Source organism: Colossoma macropomum, unplaced genomic scaffold (genome assembly GCF_904425465.1).
Source record: "Colossoma macropomum unplaced genomic scaffold, Colossoma_macropomum, whole genome shotgun sequence".
Taxonomy (NCBI): Eukaryota; Metazoa; Chordata; class Actinopteri; order Characiformes; family Serrasalmidae; genus Colossoma; species Colossoma macropomum.
In genome coordinates, this window is record NW_023494791.1 from 49,037,712 (window position 1) to 49,057,349 (window position 19,638).

At 41.1% G+C, this 19,638-nt stretch overlaps 1 protein-coding gene across 5 annotated transcripts in view; it reads right to left on the reverse strand.

The window, feature by feature from the left end:
• Positions 1 to 4,392: 4,392 nt before the first annotated feature.
• Positions 4,393 to 19,638, reverse strand: part of pacs2 (phosphofurin acidic cluster sorting protein 2) — a 76,303-nt gene continuing 61,057 nt past the window's right edge. For 4 of the 5 annotated variants that reach the window (XM_036575251.1, XM_036575250.1, XM_036575253.1 and 1 more), the window contains exons 15-25: positions 19,129 to 19,235; positions 18,646 to 18,800; positions 17,358 to 17,468; positions 17,018 to 17,126; positions 14,493 to 14,525; positions 11,207 to 11,249; positions 10,044 to 10,086; positions 9,532 to 9,658; positions 7,684 to 7,910; positions 6,984 to 7,097; positions 4,393 to 6,118 (exon numbers count right to left, since the gene is read on the reverse strand). In XM_036575251.1, coding sequence (XP_036431144.1) covers positions 6,000 to 6,118; positions 6,984 to 7,097; positions 7,684 to 7,910; positions 9,532 to 9,658; positions 10,044 to 10,086; positions 11,207 to 11,249; positions 14,493 to 14,525; positions 17,018 to 17,126; positions 17,358 to 17,468; positions 18,646 to 18,800; positions 19,129 to 19,235 — 1,188 coding nt within the window. In that variant the 3' untranslated portion in view covers positions 4,393 to 5,999. The remainder of the gene's footprint in view (positions 6,119 to 6,983; positions 7,098 to 7,683; positions 7,911 to 9,531; positions 9,659 to 10,043; positions 10,087 to 11,206; positions 11,250 to 14,492; positions 14,526 to 17,017; positions 17,127 to 17,357; positions 17,469 to 18,645; positions 18,801 to 19,128; positions 19,236 to 19,638) is intronic. The other variant, XM_036575252.1, reaches the window with a different exon arrangement.

Below are 19,638 nucleotides of genomic sequence, written 5' to 3' on the forward strand. Positions count from 1 at the left end.
TGGGTTCACTTATTTTCACTTAGCAAATAAACAACAATATGGAATTTGACCTGGAGCGCACAAACTATTTTATGCATTACTGTCATAACTAAACCTTGTGTCTGGTATCTGGTATCTGTACAGGAGATGGGAAAAAAAAATCTACATTTTTATGGGGGTTAAAGTCAAAAAGAGTCAAAAGTACTTCTAGGCAGTTTCTGTTGGTCTGTTTTTCATGACATGTTCACTGAGTGTAAAAAAATTAGGCCTATAGAAATGTGAGTGTGTGTGTGTGTGTGTGTGTACATATATACACACATACGAACGTAATGGCTACGTAATGCATATGCTTGGTAAATATGCTCCTAAGCTGTGGTAAAAACACTGAAGTGTGCAGCTGTAAAACTTATGAAACAGTCCAGGATTATCAAACCCAGCCCAGCGTAAAATGGCTGCATATTCCAGCAATGACACATTCCACACTGCAGCGTGACGTTAGCCACTCTGACCACCACTGTTCCCAAGTACTGATGTATTTTCTCACTGCTGGTTTACATTTTGTGCTACTTTAACAGTTTGATGTACCGAGGCAGGACAGCAGTCGCACTGACGGGCTTCTTCAGCACAGCCAGCAGAACTTCAGTCAGAATTCAGCAGCAACACTGAGGCTGAGCGAATGAGCTGCAGCAGCGCTCATCATAAAGGGCTCCGACATGTGCAGCACCACACTCATCACCTGTTCACACAAGCATGTATGAATGCTTACGCAAGCGTGGACACAGGAAGCATTAATAAATGATTATAAAACACTAATGCATGTTCAGGAGCAGTCAAAAGTTTGGACACACCTACTCATTTCATCATTTTTTCACAGTGAAGTCACTGAAACTGCGAAATAACCCATGTGGAATTATGCAGCTGTTGGGAGGGATTTTAAAATAATATATTTTGGCGTGTAAACTGCCTGTTTTTGAAAATAATTCATAAAAAAGGCATTCAATTGAGGATTTATATCTGTTTTAGTCAAATTTCAAGCAGTGTATTGAGTGGGTCTGAACTTTGCACTGCTCCTGTAGTTACACTCTGCTATAGAGCTCATATGTTTTGCTGAGTCTTGTGGGTTCTATCCTTTATAAGTGATGTGTGTAAGTCCAGTTACAGTGCCTGGATGATTAGGGAACTCTGCTGATGACTTTTTAAACTGATCTCTAGCCGCTGCTGCTGTAGCGCATGGTCGATTACCACGGACAAAAATTTAAATACGCTCCCCAGAACTTAACAGAAAACCTGTTCACTCTAAACTTGCTTATAATGGAAGTCAATGGGCAGATGTTTTGTAATTATAATAGTTACAACAAATTTATCCAGTTCCACATTGTGTGTAGTATTATTATTCCCAATAATTCAATAATTCAATCATAATCGGATTTCTGCAGTTATCTGATTATTCAAATGGTAAACAGGACGCTCCGATTTCTTAGATCGGAGTAAGGTCTAGAAATCCAAATCCAAAGCTTATAAAGAGGCTGGATTTTAGCACAGCAATCAGATTTCTCAGTGCATGTGAAATCTTACTCTGATTTCTTTCGGATTCCTCAGTCTGTGTATGTGCGAAACAGCAATACTGCATGAAGTTTGAGTTTTACGTTACACTTACGTCGCGTCTTCTTCTGTGAGTTTATTGGCTGGTTGTAAAGCAGAAAGTAGACCTGGAGTTTCCCATTATCTGATTACTGAAGTGCACATAAAAGTGTTGATCTGATTACTGACCAAATCTGATTTTCTGCAGTTATCAGATTATTAAGTATATAACACACTATTATCTGTAAACGTGAACAAAATTTAGGCGTCACAATGGCTGGTAATGTTTTTAGCTTTAAGCTAAGGTACTTTAGTCCATGTTCATAGATAACAGTGAGTCATACAGTGCCAGAAACCACAGAATCAGTCTGTTACAGATTAATATATGCAGAGTTAACGTTTCAGTTTGTGACTATATAACGTGAATTTGAGGTTTTAGGACGAGGCTGACTGAGAACAGTGTCCTCATGAAGTTTTATCCAAATTTACATCACTAGAGCGGCACAGTAAAAAAGTAGTTCCGGTTACTTTCACTTCAGTTAAGGGTTCCTGGTATCCATGGCGATCAGGCGGATCCTGTGATCACTTCTGTTTCACAAATCAACCAGATATACTGAATAATTCATAAAAGTGTTGAATGAAAATAGCTGTTTTGCATAAACGTTACCCGACATCTGCCCATTGAGTTCCATTATAAGTCAGTTTAGAGTCGTTTTTCTGTTCTCTTCTAAATTCAGGGAAGCCTGTTGAAACGACTGTCTGTGGTAATCAGTCATACACTGCAGACACAAAAGACAGAGATGCTCCTTTAACCAGTCAGTCCTTCTCATGAAGGTGACTGAACTGGAACCTGGAGCAACCGGCAGAATACTTGCATACCGAACGAGGGAGGAGAAAAACAAACGAACTCTACAGATTAATACATAAAAAGTGCTTTAGCCTTCAGTACCTTCACTTATACATTCAGAAACATAAACAGAGAAACACACGCGTAGCTACAGTGAAGAGTCCACTACTGAACACAGAAGGGTCAGAGATACAATGACGATCCTTTGGCTGTTTCAGGTCTGGACGGAGTGGAGACGGCAAATCTGATCAGTGCAGTCAGAGAGAGAAACGCAGGAGAAACACAGGCGTCCTGAGATCAGTGCTCGCTCTCCTTCTCTCTGTTTATCAGCGTATTGCACGTTCAAGCCATAGTTCAGCCTCAAATCAATGAACCCACCAAACTCCAGATGTAGTCCATCAGTCTGGAGCACTGCAGCTACAAGGCTAATGTCGCTAACTCACAATGAAAGCTTTTACTGAAAACTTATACCACGCATTAGCATTAGCATGGTGCTATCTGCATTCGTAAGGCAGGGCTAACACTGTACGAGTTTTTGCAGACTATTGTTTTGACATTTTCCTCGCTGTTTTTGCTCACTGAGTATTTAGCGCCCTGAGTTTAAGCGGTCAAACAGCATCGTAAGCGATCTTTCTGTGCTGCTCATTCGGCTCAAAAGGAAGTCCTTCAGTCACGACTGCAGGCGCTAAACTGACCAAATTAGCACAACATAAACAAAAAGCAGCTTTTTTTGTTTCATTTAAATCGTTTTAGTTCGCAGCACCACATCAGAGACGTTATAAAGGAGGAGGAGACGGTCACTGTCTGGAACGTGAACGGGAAAACTCGCAATGCTAAAGATGGCGCCTGTTTATGAGGAAAGTCCCGCCCTTAAATTAAAAAGAGCCAATCAGCTTGCTGTTTGAGCTGCTAGTGTGAAAAGCGCCTCTCAGTTGTGGAGTTGCGTGTGTGTGCTGGAGCCCAGAAGAAGCTGATAAACTGCATTTTCTGTGCGTTATTAATTTGGCATTTCGTTTCGGTTTTTCAGATCTCTGCCCACTCAAAGAGAAGAGTCTGGTCTATGATTGAATTTGACAGTGTTATCAAGATGGCCGTCGAGTGGACAGACTCAGAGTTGTTGGTTGAAAAAGCTTGTTACAGAGAACGTCCCGCCCTTCAATAGAAAGAGCCAATCAGCTTGCTGGTTAAGCTGCAAGTGGGAAAAGCCCCCCTCATTGTGGAGGGCTGTGCAAACGCAGTAACCAGAACAACCCGAAAACAGCCGAACGCTCCAAACTATTAATGAAATTTCTGTCAGATTTTTTCAGTGAATTCAAACCTGTTTTTTCAGTTCTGAGTGTTTAAGGCCCAATCCCATTTCACCCCTCGCCCCTACCACTTGGCCCTTAGCCCTCTGTTTTGTGCATCCATGTCTAGGGTTAGGGTGACCCGATTCGTGTTGAGATAGAGGGGTAGGCGAAGTGTTGGGGCTACATGACCCTCCAAACAGAGAGTTATGAGAAAAAATGAAAAACCGGCAAAATGGAGAACAAGAGACCAAAGAAACACACAAATGTGAGAATTTTCTCTGTTAAAAATTACAATAACCATCGTTTTATCTTAGTTTGTCATTTCAGTGTATTATCGCTAGTTGCTAGTAGTTCTAACGTCTCAGTAGCTAAACTTCCTGTTCCACCTTAAATGGTGCAGCAGTTACAATCTGGCACCTCAGGCATCAGAACTGCTGCACCATTTAAGGTGGAACGGGAAAATTCGAGCAAGAATCTGGTGAATATCTGACTTCAGCTTCATATCACTGAAGAATTAGGGGTGGGTGATAATAAATAATTGCCCCCCTCTTTGAAGATCATATGATGCCCTAAATGTAACTAAAGCCCAGCAGTGAGGAGCTGAACTTTACCCTCCTCTGCTGTCACTGCAGACTGGCAGGGTCGCCTTTTTTTTTTTGGCTTTTTTATTTGAGGGTCCCATTTCAGAGGGAAGATCTTAACCACTACCCTGTAACTCAGCTCCAAGGGGCAACACTCGAAAAAAGGGTTAAAATTAAAAAAGGGGCTGGGCCTTAGGCCAGAAACATACTCAACGCAAGGACGCCAACGCATTGCAAACGCTCGGTCCTTCTGTACAAACTCACCTCGCGTTCTTACGTTGCTGTGGAGGTTAAAACACTCAGTACTGAAGGGGGCGCTAGAGTACAGATCAGAGAGGGATCTACTGTTATCCCAGCAGCCTCGGTGGCTAAACGTGGACAGTAGAGGAGGGTGAGCTGCTTCACCTCTTCTGTTGGATTGTAAATGCGAAAGTCAATCATATTTTTATGCCATCTTTGCGTGAGACTTAAGTGGTCATCTGCTGTGGCAGTTGAAAAAGCATGCTGGCGGTACAAGGCTGCATGGTCAGGCTTGGCTGTCGTTATAGCGCCCCTTGCTGTGACCCTCAGAATGCTGCACGTACTTGCGTCGCGTTATGAATTACTGCAAAAAATGGTCTCTTGTCAAGTGAAATGGTCTTACATCCAGTCAATATGTCTAATATTTCCCATTTTGAGATGGTTGTGCACTTATTTCTTATTTATAAGAAATATATAATATAATATATAATAATATAATATATTATAATACTTATTTCTTAACATTATTTACTTGTTTTAGGTCATTTTATGGAGTAAAATGGCTTCACTGTACTGGCAGATAATTTCGCTGGTTTTGAGCTCGTTTCTTACAACAAGTAAAATTATCTGCCAATATAGTGAGAAAATTTGACCTAATAAAATGACCTAAAACTAAATAATGTCTAGAAATAAGGTAAACAATCTTACAATTAAGCGATCAACAAACTCAACATGAGAAATATTAGATTTATTGACTATTTTTAAGATAATTTTGCTTTTTTACAAGATAACATTTTTTTAAGAAGCTGTTGTTTCATCTTTGTCTTTTCATTCTGTTTATGCTGATGTTGAGAAGAACCTTCATTACAGTAACTGCTCTGCTGCCTCCTGCCCTGCGTCCCTCCGCTCCCACATCACATCCAGAACATTACGACTACATTTGGGGTAAAGGGGGCTGATTTTTGGCTGAACTATCACTTTCAGAGAGGACGACAGACTCTAGAGGAGCTGAAGCTGATTTTGGGGTTTGTGGTGAAAGCCTGCAGTGAAATCACTCCAGAACCATTCAGTGAGTATTTCAGAGTTTCAGTCAGGTGCAGATCCTTCAGTGATGAAGTGCAGTGCTCATTCTTAGGGGGGGAAACACCGTCATCTTGTCCTGATTTCCCATCTCTGTGGTGGGACGGGGGGGTTTACACTCAAACAGCCATCAGTTAGCCAGTTAATCAATCCATACGATCAGTTCATTAGTCTTCAGTTAGGCTCTAAAAACAAAGGAGGGTTTAAAATGCTCGCTGGGAGAAAAGCTCCACCCTGCTGCCCGTCTGTCATAAAAACAATAAAACTAAATAACTAACAAAAAAATAAAAGCAGGTGTTTAAATTAAGACGTAAGGACAAAACTGGACGGCAGCGGGGTGTTAAAGGCAGTTGGCACATAAAGGATGGACAAACAGGTGGAGGGTCAGTAGGGGGCACTGTCTCAGTACGGCCCTTTGGAGTGTCCGAAAATGGCCAGGGGGAAGTGCTTCACGTGAGATGACCACTGAGCGGCCAGCTGGAAAAACTTCACATCGTTCCACTCGACGCCATCTATCAACACTGCGGAGAAACACATACAGAGAAAACATCGCTCTGAGCAACGTGATATAACACGGGTATAAAAACGAGACACTAATAAAACAGTACAGCTGCATGCATTTCCAATAAAGAGGCCAGTTAGTGGAAGCACAAGGTGGGTGTTTCTAATAAAGTGGCCAGTTAGTGGAAGCACAAAGTAGGTGTTTCTAATAAAGTGGGCCAGTGAGTGGAAGCAAGATAGGTGTTTCCAATAAAGTGGCCAGTTAGTGGAAGCACAAAGTAGGTATTTCCAATAAAGTGGCCAGTTAGTGGAAGCACAAAGTAGGTGTTTCTAATAAAGTGGCCAGTGAGTGGAAGCAAGATAGGTGTTTCCAATAAAGTGGCCAGTTAGTGGAAGCACAAAGTAGGTGTTTCCAATAAAGTGGCCAGTTAGTGGAAGCACAAAGTAGGTGTTTCCAATAAAGTGGCCAGTTACTGGAAGCACAAGGTAGGTGTTTCTAATAAAGCGGCCAGGTAGTGGAAGCACAAAGTGGGTGTTTCTAATAAAGCGGCCAGGTAGTGGAAGCACAAGGTGGGTGTTTCTAATAAAGTGGCCAGTTAGTGGAAGCACAAGGTGGGTGTTTCTACTAAAGTGGCCAGTTATTGGAAGCACAAGGTAGGTGTTTCCAATAAAGTGGCCAGTTAGTGGAAGCACAAAGTAGGTATTTCCAATAAAGTGGCCAGTTAGTGGAAGCACAAAGTAGGTGTTTCTAATAAAGTGGCCAGTTAGTGAAGTTTCTGGTGAAGCACTAATGAATATTGAGTGGTTGACCATTTTTTTGCCTATAGTCTGCCGTTGGAATCATATGTACTGATCAACTGATTAAACGATTGATTGATCGATTACCTTTGAGCATGGTTTGCTGGTGCTTGGCAGTGCAGATTAACCGGCTGATTCCCTCGATCACCTGACTCTTAGACTCCACCTCTTTATCTTTCGTCTTCTTGGGCAGAAACATCACTGCGCAGGACAAAGAACACTCAGCTCATACAGCAGTCTGCAGTACAAAAGCACTCCACGCTCAGCTCGTATGTTACTGCATGTATCTTCACTTTAAGTCTGTGTTGTTTTATGTACTGAAAACTGAAAAGATTAATTTCTATATGACCGTTTTCTGACCTCTCTTTCATCACTTACAATTTAACAGACTGTCTCTGTTACTGTGCCTTTAAGACTGATGTATGTAAATGAGCTTTGAAAAACTCCTTAGAACCTCAGTGTGAATGGGCGGGGCTAAACAGCTGTAGGCTGAATAGGTGAATGTATGTAAATATGGTTGTGATATCACAAAAGCAATGAATTCAAAATGGGCTGTTTTTCACAGTTTAGTTTCCATATTTGATCTGTATGGACTGAGGAGTGAATGATGGTACATTTTGAAACTTTAATATTTCATCAAAAGGCAAGAGAAAAGTAATTTTCTATAACATTAGGCATTCATCATCTGTATATGATTATATATACACACATCTGTTAAGCTCCTGATTCTGGATAATCAGCCTGTAAATGTGATAATTTATTGATTTGTTTGAGCAAATATTCGCACCTTTCTTGTTCTTCTCCTTGGTCACTACAGTCATGGACATGGTCGGCTGTGGCCCCGCCTCCGCCCCGCCCAGTGGGAGGCGGCTAACCTGCAGCGAGCGAAAGGTGCACTTGAGCGTGTTCTTGGAGGAGGAGTCTCTCTTCTCCACGTCTCTCTTCCTCTCCGTCGGAGCCACCCAGTAATCCACCTGCAGACCCATTAGCTCCCCCTGCCCGCCACCCGGAGAACTGCAGCCACAAACACGGAAACATTCAAAACTCAATTGATTAAAAAAACTTGATTGTTCCCTCAGTTGTTCTTTGTGTTTCAGTTTCACCTGAGTTGCGTAAAGTAAAGCTGTAACTCTCCTGAAGTGAGCAGCCTTCAAACTACACAAATAAGAAACTGGCTGTAGTTCCCATATATCCCTGTAGGGGGCGCACTGCATGTCTTTTTAGGGAGATACTAAACGCACCCACTGGGCCAACAATACAAACGATTGCACAGAAAACAGATAAACACTTCATTAAACATTAATATTTCAGATGATAATCGTCCACAAAAGTCCACAAAATGTAATCTTGAACATTATAACACTGCAGAATAAGGTCACCCCAACCCCCTCTGAGTGCGCTGAGTCCACTAACTACAGCTCACTGAACCTGTGTGAACAGTGTGCTCCACTGACGACCGCCTCATTCTGCACTTCAGCTCAACTCGGCTCTGCTCGCGCAGTGCACCATGGGAATGCATGGCCAGTGGGTGCGTTTAGTAACGGCGTTCCAAAATCTAGGCAGCATTTTTGGCCGCTACATCATAGCAGGCTGTTCCGAAGTGAAGGACCCTTGTATACAGCCTGTCTATCTATCTATCTATCTATCTATCTATCTATCTATCTATCTATCTATCCATCCATCCATCCATCCATCTAGAAATGCAGCCTTCATTCTGAGTGATTTCAAGGACGCATCACATGTATCCTTCCAGGCTTTCGGTTACCCACAGTTCTCTGCGCACGAACGACGCGAAGAAAAAAAAACATCAAGAAAATCTTTAATCAGTCATTTTACACTTTATAAGGTGTAACAGCTGAAAGCTGTTCCTGTACTTGAATTCGTCTTCGTTACCTTATAAAGTGTAAAATGACTGATTAAAGAATTCGCTCATATATCGTATTTTGTTTAGAAGTATTTGTGTGTATGTAGTTTATCGTACGACATAAGAGCATCTCCTCCATTTCCCTGAAGAAATGAAGAAGCAACAAACTCAATGGGCTCCATTTTCTCTCACCTGCTCCCTCACGAGTCTCGCGCAGCAATTGTGAGAGCGGGACCTTCCTGGTGGCGTCACCACGCAGCCTCATTAGCACTGCTCCATTTGTGTGACCAATAGGCTACTAAGGAGGAGTCTTCATAGGACAGTCCTCCCGCGGAACCGCACTACCTCGACTAACGCCTAGGCAGCTAGTACCTCCCGTCTTTTCACACATGCTAACACACATCCACTGCACAAACAACAGGCTTGTTTCGCATTATCGTCGCTACTCTAAGCTCCGCCTCCAGGAGGCATTAGACCGGTTTAGGAATTTCAATCTCGGTTTGTTCCCTCCAGATGTCCATGTAAAGTAAAGTGTTTTAACATGACGTTTCATGATGAAGAACTGTTTCAAAGTTTTAGACTTTCGGATTCTGAAGAACTGGATTTTTTTATTCTGAGGTCTTTTCCTGCCGATTATTTCTCTTGTTAATGTGTGACAGTAACTGCTTTTCTTTTCTCGCGCATGTATGAGACGGTAACTCACTCAGGGTGAATAAATGTGCTGCACAGGTGTGTCAGCGGCTGTACCTGCAGGGGGCGGAGTCTGCGTACCTGCAGAAAGGCGAATGAACGGACGGAGAGGAGGGAGGAGTAGGAGAAGCTTCTTTAAGAGCTGGAGATATCTGAGGAGGAGTGGAGGAGAGGAGAGAACCCATTGGAGCAGCATCATCTGAATCACCTTCAGAGAGAGAGAGGGAGAGAGGGAGAGAGAGAGAGAGAGGAACAGAAACAGACAGAGGAGGGAGATTATAAGAGAAAAAGAGAGAGAGAGAAGAAGAAGAGAAACAGATAGAGGAGGGAGAGAGAGAGAGGAGCAGAAATACAGGAGAAAGGGGGGGGGAGAGAGAGAGGGGAGCAGAAATACAGGAGAAAGAGAGAGAGAGAGAGAGAGAGAGAGAGAGAGAGAGAGAGAGGAGCAGAAATACAGGAGAAAGGGGGGGGGAGAGAGAGAGAGAGAGAGAGAGAGAGAGAGGGAGAGAGAGAGAGAGAGATCGTTTGAGTGAGCTGTTCTAGATAAGAAAATGAATGAATAACCTAAATGTTAAAGTCTATTTAAAACTGACCTGAAGCTGCAGAGCTGTGTTCAACAATCCCCACCTTCACCATCTGCACTCAACACACAACCAAACAGTCAGAGTGGGAGTCACTAGAGGCTTCACGATACAATATCATCACAATACTCAAGCCACAGTATGATATTATCACGATACATATTATGGAACATTCTGAAACTTCGATACTGCAAAAAAGCAAGAAAATTAGTTTTTTCATGATCTGGAAACTCATTAAAAAAAGCCTGCATTTATTATCGGTATGTGTTTATATTAAGTTGAACAAGCTTCTGTCCCACAATACAATATTATATCAATATTTGAGCCACAATACAATAATATTATTATTATTTTGAGCCATGATACAATAATATCATAATACTTGAGCCATGATCCAAAATGATCACAATACTTAAACTGCAATATGATGTTATCACAATACTTGAGCCACAATACAACACTATCATGATACTTAAGCCAAGATTCAATATTATCACGCCCTTTAAGGTGTGACATGATACTATCACGATACTTCAACCATGATATGATATTATCATGACACTTAAGCCCGATACGATATATAATAATATACACTTGCACCTTTAAGAGCTGGAGATATCTGAGGAGGGAGGAGAGATACAACACTATCATGGTACTTCAGCCAGGATGCATATTGTTGCGATGCCTGAGCCATGATACCATATTACCATAATACTTAAGCTACGATACGACATTATGGCAATATTTACGCCACAATATGATCTTATCACAATACTTGAGCCATGATATGATACCACAGTACTTGCACCACGATACAATATTATCATGATACTTAAGCCAGGATGGAATATCACAATACTTGAGCCATGATACATATCATCACAGCACTTCAACCACAATAGTATCACAATAGTTGAACCATGAAACAACATTATCACAATATTTAAGCCCAATACATTATCATCAAGATCCCTGAGCCATGAAACCATATTATCACAATACTTCAGCCATGATAAGATATTTTCATGATATTTCAGCAAAATAAGTAATTATTTCAGCAAATGTCCAGAAAATAAGCTGTTGTTTTGAGATAAAAGTCAAACTCTCTAAACAGTAATTTGAAAATGCTGACTTTGTGCTGCCAGGGAGGAAAAGACAACCCCAGCAATACTCACCCCAATAAACGGGATGAATTTCTGACAGGAATCCTCATCCGGGCTGCAGAGAAGAGACAGACAGAACTAAGCGAGCGCCCATCTGTATTAATGTTTTAGCTTTAGGAGTTTAATCTGCTGAAGGTTTTTGATTATCAGAGGAGTGATTACATACTAACCAATGATAATATACTAATCAATCACCTCATCGAGGGAAATCAAATAAAAAAGCAGACACTTTCACTCTGACTGGGTTTCTGCTGTCGTCTATTTGGCCTGGATTCCTTATGGATGATGAAGATTCTGTAGTTTAAAGCGTCAGAGTGAGGCGTCTCTGATCAATTTGGTTTGATTTATTGGGTCTAAAGTTAAGCTACAGGAAAGCAGATCACATGCAAGCTCTCATCCAATCAGCAGCCACTTGGCTCTGCCCCACTGTACTGGGGCGTGGAAAAGAAAGCAGTTTCAGCCAATCAGGAGAGTTTTAGAGCACCACAGCCCGGAGGGGACAAAAAGCACAAACAGAAAAAGGATCCACAGCAGGAAGATAAAATATATAATATTATATAAAATATATTTTCTTATCATTATTCATAAGATATGAAGTGCGTGAGCGTGAACTGTTTGGTACGACCAAGAACGAGACTCATTTCTCTACTGAAAGAGAAGAAATAAGGAGAAAGAGAGAAAGAGCACTGAAAGGAGAGCAGCCCAACACGTCCAATCACTGCACACCGAATAAATACACATGAAATTTAACACATTAAATTGAACCTCCTGTAAGGCCAGAGCTCCCTCTATAAATAAACACTGCATAATAATGAGCCGTAATGAATATTAATGTCCTTTGTGTTATAAATTTGGTTATTTAAGCATAACAGCGCTTTATGATTTCCCACTCTCTATAAATAGAGCTGAATTTGGAGATGTTGGACCACAGACTGGAACTTGATGACAGCAGCATGAAGAGAACAATGATGCCACACAGGAGAGCAGAGGAACCGTCGCGATAGAGCTGTTCAACAGGGTCATCACTGAAGGGGAATTCCACCAAATTTTCCAACGTTTCTGCGTAATTAAATGGTTATGTAAACAAAGTCGTTCAGAGTGGTTTGGTGAGAAAAGCTTCATTGTACACTCTTAAAACATCTTTAAGGGTTCTTTAGTAAAGAAAGTGGTTCTAAATAGAACCATGGACACTGAAAGAACCATATGCATGATTAGAGGGTTCTTTGCATCATAAAAGGGTTCTGCAGATTAATGGAGAATGTGCTGTAGATGAATCTGTATAAACCATTTTGAAAATGGTTCTGTATAGCACTGAAAAGGTTCTTCTTTTCTGTTACAAGCTTGCCATCGTAACAATAGCAGAACCCTTTTTGGAGCTATATAGAACCATATACGACACATTCTCCATCAGTCTGAAGAACAATTTCACCACGCAAAGAACCCTTTAATTGTGCAAATGGTTATGTGAGTGTTCATGGCTCGTTATATAACCATTTTCTTTACTAAAGAACCCTTGAAGAACCTTTTTAAGAGTGTAGAGAAACTTACCGAGTCAGAACTGTTCACAGTGGTGGTGATAGGAACCAGACGTCCACCTCTAAAAGCTCCCTCACAGAAAGTTCCTACAGTAAATGGTTATGAATTCACTGCCTGATGACTGAGACACTGTTTTATGATAGTTTAGAGAACTTAAACTCCATTCGTGGTGGAGGGATACATGCAGGGCGCTGTGAGGCAAAATAGTCCCCAAAGAAAACTTATTATTTCAGATTTTCCACTATTTTCCATCATCAACATTCCATATAAACTCAGAAGACTCGTGTAGGTTCACTGGTGGTTCTGGATAGTAAATAAAATGTCTATATTTGTGTTGTAGTCATGGAGACCCCTGGTTCCCATCACCACCACTGTAAAGACATCGGAACCATTTCACACCAAACCACTCTGAATCTCTCTGTTTACATCTCACACACTGGATTATTCAGGAATGTATATAAATCTGTGGAATTCCTTTTTAACTTGCCTCAAATGTGGCTGATCAGCTGAGACATGTTTGGTGTCTAGTTTTAGCAGAAGAAATACGAGGCTAATGTAGCTACAAACACTTATAAAAAGTATTCGCAAAATACTAATGTCTTGTTATGAGATAATAAAGCCATACGCAGCAAAGCAAAGACGTGTTTTTTGGAACACCCAGTTCAAAACAAATGTTTAAACTGATATATTTGAGTGTTTTATGTTTCAGTGATATTTTTTATCAGAATAACAAACGAAAGCTGAAATCTAAACGGCTGAGATCTCCTGCTGTGTTACTACTGCTGCGTACCAAACCGCATACTAGCTCACTAAACAGTGTGTACACAGTAGTGAAGTGCAATCATTAGTGCAGCAGGTGAAGTACAGAAGTGTGTGGTTTGGGACGCAGCGTTAGATCAGCCAGTCAGACGTGTTCAACAGTCCAGCAGCTCCAGTGGCTGATTAGAGCTCTGCTGAGCTGCTCGTTAAACATCTCCAGCACAAGGTTTAAGGTGTTTCCTGATTAAAGAGCATTAATTAAGATAAACTGATGTTGGCTTCGCATTCGGAACTTCCTGTTTGTGATCTGTTCCACGTTTAAGGCGCCTCAGTGTAACTGCAGGTCCGTTTCAGGTGGAACTGAAAGTTCAGATGAGAAGCTGCTGAATAAGAAGCTTCATCTTTATATCTGTGAATGAGTTTATTATTTAGGAGTTTTGTCAGTTTTGGAGCCACTTTTATTAGTTTTTATAAAATCTCACACTGGAATGTTCTGAACTCTGGAGATGTGCAGGTCATACTGATCCACCAATCAGCTGATCTTCTCCTTATAGTGTTTTCTGGAGACTGAATTTAAAGTATCCTCATATCTGTTCATGTGTTTGTGGTCATTCTGGTCTGTGTTGTTGGTGTTTATCTCCTGCAGGTCTGTATCTGCAGTAACGGTGATGAGACGAGCTCCATCAGAGCACAGAGTTACAGCCCACCTACCGACACGGAGACGCGGCCTTAATGACGTAATCCAACACTATCAATACGCTTCCGTTACTCAGCTACATCAGCCTCGTAGCTCCAGCGCTAAAACTACAGACTTCAGACACCAAACATTTCTGATCGTCTGCATTCGGAATAAGGCCAGGTAAATTTGGCTGCTTCCTGTAGAATCATACTGTCTCCTTCATACACACGTCTTTGATCTTAGAGCAGAGAGAGAGAGAGAGAGAGGGAGAGAGAGAGAGGGAGGCTGGACAGTAGATGAGACCGGGCAGGCAGACCACAATACCTTACTGCAAAATCAAAATGAAAGCTCTTTTTCCTTCAGAGTGGGCGAAGAAAAAAAGACAAAATAAACAGAAAGGAAGGTGTTAATCTCACAGACACTGATGGAGCAAACAGAGATGTCTACACGGCCGTTTGTGTTCAGACGGGGCTTCAAAACAGGCAGACATTTAGCACAGCGCTAACACTGCGCCCTCAGAAAAGACGGTTCCTCAAGGGTTCTTTAGTAAAGGCACTGGTTCTATTTAGATGCCTGGTGAAGTGGTTCTTCAGATTAACGGCAAATGTGTTGTATTTGCTTCTATAAAGAACCTTTTGACTATATAACACTAAAAAGGGTTCTCCTATTGAATACAAGCTTGACATCGTAACTATAGCAGAACCTTTTTTTGGTGCTATATAGAATCAACACATTCTCCATCAATCTGAAATTTTGAAAAGGGTTCTATACAGAACCAAAAACATTTTTTCTATTATGTCAAGCTTGACACTTAACAATACACTTTTTGGTTCTATACAGAACCATCTACAGCACATTCTACATCAATCTGAAGAACCATTTAAGTATGCAAAGGGTTTTTTGAGTGTTTCATAGTTTTATATAGAACCACTGTCTTAACTAAAGAACCCTTGAAGAACCATCCTTTGAAGAGTGAGTTATAATATGGTGTATAAGAGAACAGCCGAATAACCCAGTGTTCAGAGGAGTCTCGATTCAAGTCCTGAGTCAGTCTGGGCGAGTCTCGATTCAAGTCCCGAGTCAAGAGAGTCGAGTCTCAATTCAAGTCCCAAGTCAGTATGGGTGAGTCTCGATTCAAGTCCCGAGTCAAGAGAGTCGAGTCTCGATTCAAGTCCCGAGTCAAGACAGTCGAGTCTCAATTCAAGTCCTGAGTCAGTACGGGCGAGTCTGAATTCAAGTCCCGAGTCAAGAGAGTCGAGTCTCGATTCAAGTCCTGAGTCAGTACGGGTGAGTCTTGATTCAAGTCCCGAGTCAAGAGAGTCAAATCTTGATTCAAGCTCTGAGTCAGTACGGGCAAGTCTGAATTCAAGCACCGAGTCAAGAGAGTCGAGTCTCGATAATTTTATCCTTCTAACTAAAATACAAAATTCATGGTACACAGATAACAATGACGCACACTGTACACACAAAGAGAACTGCACTGCATAAGGAATTTTAAAGTACTGCTGAAGTTGAATGTAATTTCTGATTTTTTTTTGGGAACACTGGCTGCACAGGATTAAAATAAAACCTGCTCAGCCAATTAAAAACAGCCGCTAGTTTGAATTGAATTCAGACAACAACAGAAACCAAAATGACTGAGCTGAACGAAGTTTACAGTAAAGACAGTAAATTGATGGTGAACGTACGAAGCTGAATCCGACAGCAGCTTCTTATCTGAATTTTCCGTTCCACCTTAAATGGTGCAGCAGTTACATTCCGGCGCTTCACTGCTGCACCATTTAAGGTGGAACGACAAATTCCCAAAAGAATTCAAAAACTCAATTACAGCCTCGTGGCGAACGCTGCACTTGTTTTACCTGCAGAAGCCGTTAAAATCGGTCGGACAGAGACGCCGTGTTTCTTCTGTCCTGCTACCGTGAGGAAAACGGTCAGTTCGCCTGCTGAGTTTCTGCAGTAAGGCTGGGGTTAAAGCGCTGAGTGAGGTACATTGATGCTTCGCTTGTTTCCAGCTTATGGAGGTGAACCTGAGCTCTACACGCTTCGTTTGTCTTACGAAATAAAATAAAGCGAGTATAAACACAGTGACAGGCTCTGACGACGCTGCTGTCAATCAAACTAACATCAGGAAATGAGTCCATTCACATTCACAGTGAGCGGCTGTGTAGAGTCAGACTCTCCACGCTTCCACCACTTTGGGTCTAGAGTCTTTCCGAGTCATGAGGCTCAAGTCCAAGTCACTGGTGTTCGAGTCAGAGTCAAGTCACTAGTCTTTCTTGATTTTGTCGAGACTCAAGTCATCAAATTCGTGACTCGAGTCTGAGTTGTGCTGGAACTCAGTAGCAGAAACGAATTACTGCCCACTGCTGCCCATGTTCACACAGTAGTGGTGTCAAATTAAATTTGGAAGAATCAGTTAAAATAATTATAAAAATATTAGACAGTGTAAATAGTTCCTCTGGTTACGTTTGAGTGTTCAGTTTATTAATATTAATAAAAACTGCGGTCTTTGTTTATTTCTTTTAAAATAACTGGATGATTCTGAGTTCAGATTTAAACTCTAACATATAGATAAACTGGATGTCTGCAGGTTCTGAGTTTGTCCACAGTGACACAAACACTTCATTCACTCCAGACTCATATTCAAAGCATCTCAGCACTTAATAAACACAAACATAAACACAGATTTACCAAACTGTATCCACAACAAATACAATGGAAACATTCAGAGGCTTTGAATATGAATTTAATAAATAATAGAAAACATTTCAAAAACAAAATGAGCACAGATTTATTACAGTGTGTGTGTGTGTGTGTGTGTGTGTGTGTGTGTGTGTGTGTGTGTGTACCTCTTCTGTTTGTACGTTAGCATGGCCTCAGCTATGGGCAGCTGATGAGCTCCATTAGCCCCCAGCATGTACTGCGTTACCCTGGCGACCACATCCGGATTATCCTGCACTGTAAAGAGAGAGGGAGAGAGAGAGAGAGAGAGAGAGAGAGAGAGAGTATTTGATACACCTGCAGTGTTTAGTGGCAACGTGTGATGTACAGCCTGAATCATAAATCAATTTTTTTATATTTACAGACAGCAATAAAGGAACTGAGGAAGAGGGACAGAGCATGAGTGAGAGAGAGAGAGAGAGAGAGAGAGAGAGAGAGAGAGATTAGAGTCATGTTGCTGTATCTCACCTATAACAGGAGCCTCAGTTTTAAAGAATAAGTCCCTCCACGCTGAGTCCTGAAACAGACTGCTATACCTGTAATCTATACTGGCCAGGTACTTAGAGACTGGGTGGGCTCCTGCACACACACACACACACACACACACACACACACACACACACACACAGGGGAAAGTGTCAGTGTGATTAAATCACTGGATACACCGACCATATACTGTACAGAGTATACTGTATTCTCTTTATGACCCCCATTGACCTGTATATACTACACTGTATACTGTACTGTGTAGAGTGTAGTGTATAGAGTGCATACTGTATACAGTGTAGTGTTCAGAGTATAGTGTATTGAATGCATTAAATGTTGTACACTATATAGAGTATACTGTATGTAGTACACTGTATTGAGTGTATTGAGTATAGTTTATTGAGTATATTGAATGTAGTAAACTGTACTGAGAATAGTGTGTAGAGTATACTGAATTTAGTCTACTGTACAGAGAGTAGTGTATAGAGTATACTGTATATTGTGCACTGAATGTAGTATACTGTATAGTGTAGTGTAGAGTGTAGTGTATAGAGTGTAGTGTACAGTATACTGAATGTGGTATACTGTGTAGAGTGTAGTGTATACAGCATAGTGTATAGAGTACACTGAATGTAGAATACTGTATAGAGTGTAGTGTATATAGTGTACTGAATGTAGTACACTGTATAGAGTGTATAGAGTGTAGTGTATATGGCGTACTGAACGTAGTATACTGTATAGAGTGTATAGAGTGTAGTGTATATGGCGTACTGAACGTAGTATACTGTATAGAGTGTAGTGTATATGGTGTACTGAACGTAGTATACTGTATAGAGTGTATACAGTGTAGTGTATATGGCGTACTGAATGTAGTATACTGTATAGAGTGTATACAGTGTAGTGTATATAGTGTACTGAATGTAGTATACTGTATAGAGTGTATACAGTGTAGTGTATATGGCGTACTGAATGTAGTATACTGTATAGAGTGTATACAGTGTAGTGTATATAGTGTACTGAATGTAGTATACTGTATAGAGTGTATACAGTGTAGTGTATATAGTGTACTGAATGTAGTATACTGTATAGAGTGTATACAGTGTAGTGTATATAGTGTACTGAATGTAGTATACTGTATAGAGTGTATAGAGTGTAGTGTATATAGTGTACTGAATGTAGTATACTGTATAGAGTGTATAGAGTGTAGTGTATATAGTGTACTGAATGTAGTATACTGTATAGAGTCATGTGTATAGAGAATATCTCTCACCCAGTGGGATGATGAGGAAGCGCAGGTAGCCGAGCCAATCAGGAGTCTTATGGGTCAGGTGATCCACAAACAGGCGGAGCACAGCGGACAGGTAATGCTGAGCACCTGCTACAGCTATTTTCACTGGCGCAGGAGTGATGGAATTACTGTTACAACTACAGACACACATACAGGAGACTGAGCATTACACACTGGATAGAGAGAGAGAGAGAGAGAGACAGAGAGACAGAGAGAGAGAGAGAGAGAGAGAGAGAGAGAGAGAGACAGAGAGACAGAGAGAGAGAGAGAGAGATAGAGACAGAGAGACAGAGAGAGAGAGAGAGAGAGATAGAGACAGAGAGACAGAGAGAGAGAGAGAGAGAGAGACAGAGAGAGAGACATAGAGAGAGACAGAGAGATAGAGAGAGAGAGAGAGAGAGACAGAGAGAGACATAGAGAGAGACAGAGAGATAGAGAGAGAGAGAGAGAAAGAAAGAGACGTACAATCTCTGTATCCGAGAGACGATGGTGTTGAAGGCTGCCTGAATGTCGGCCGTGGTGCAGGTACAAACTACAGGGAGACCATGATTCTGGAGGACATCGGAGAGATACTGAGGGAGAGAGAGAGAGAGAGAGAGAGAGAGAGAGAGAGAGAGAAGGGATGGTGACTGTATACACTTTTTCCCAAACCTAGACTTGAAATACAAAATGTATTTTAGCAAGTAAAATGATCTTAAATAAGGTCAATACATCTAATATTTCTCCTTTTGAGATTGTTGTTTGTCATAAGATTTACTTATTTTAGAAATTAGCGATTTTAAGCAAAATTATTTCACTATTCTGGCAGACAATTTTGCTGGTTTAGAGCGTATTTCTTACAACAAGCAAAATCTCTATATATATATAGTGAGATCATTTGACTTCACATAAAAGTAAATCACATAAAAGTAAATAAATCACAACGCAAGTGTAAAATGTCTAGAAATAAATAAAATACTCTTATTTCAAGTTTAT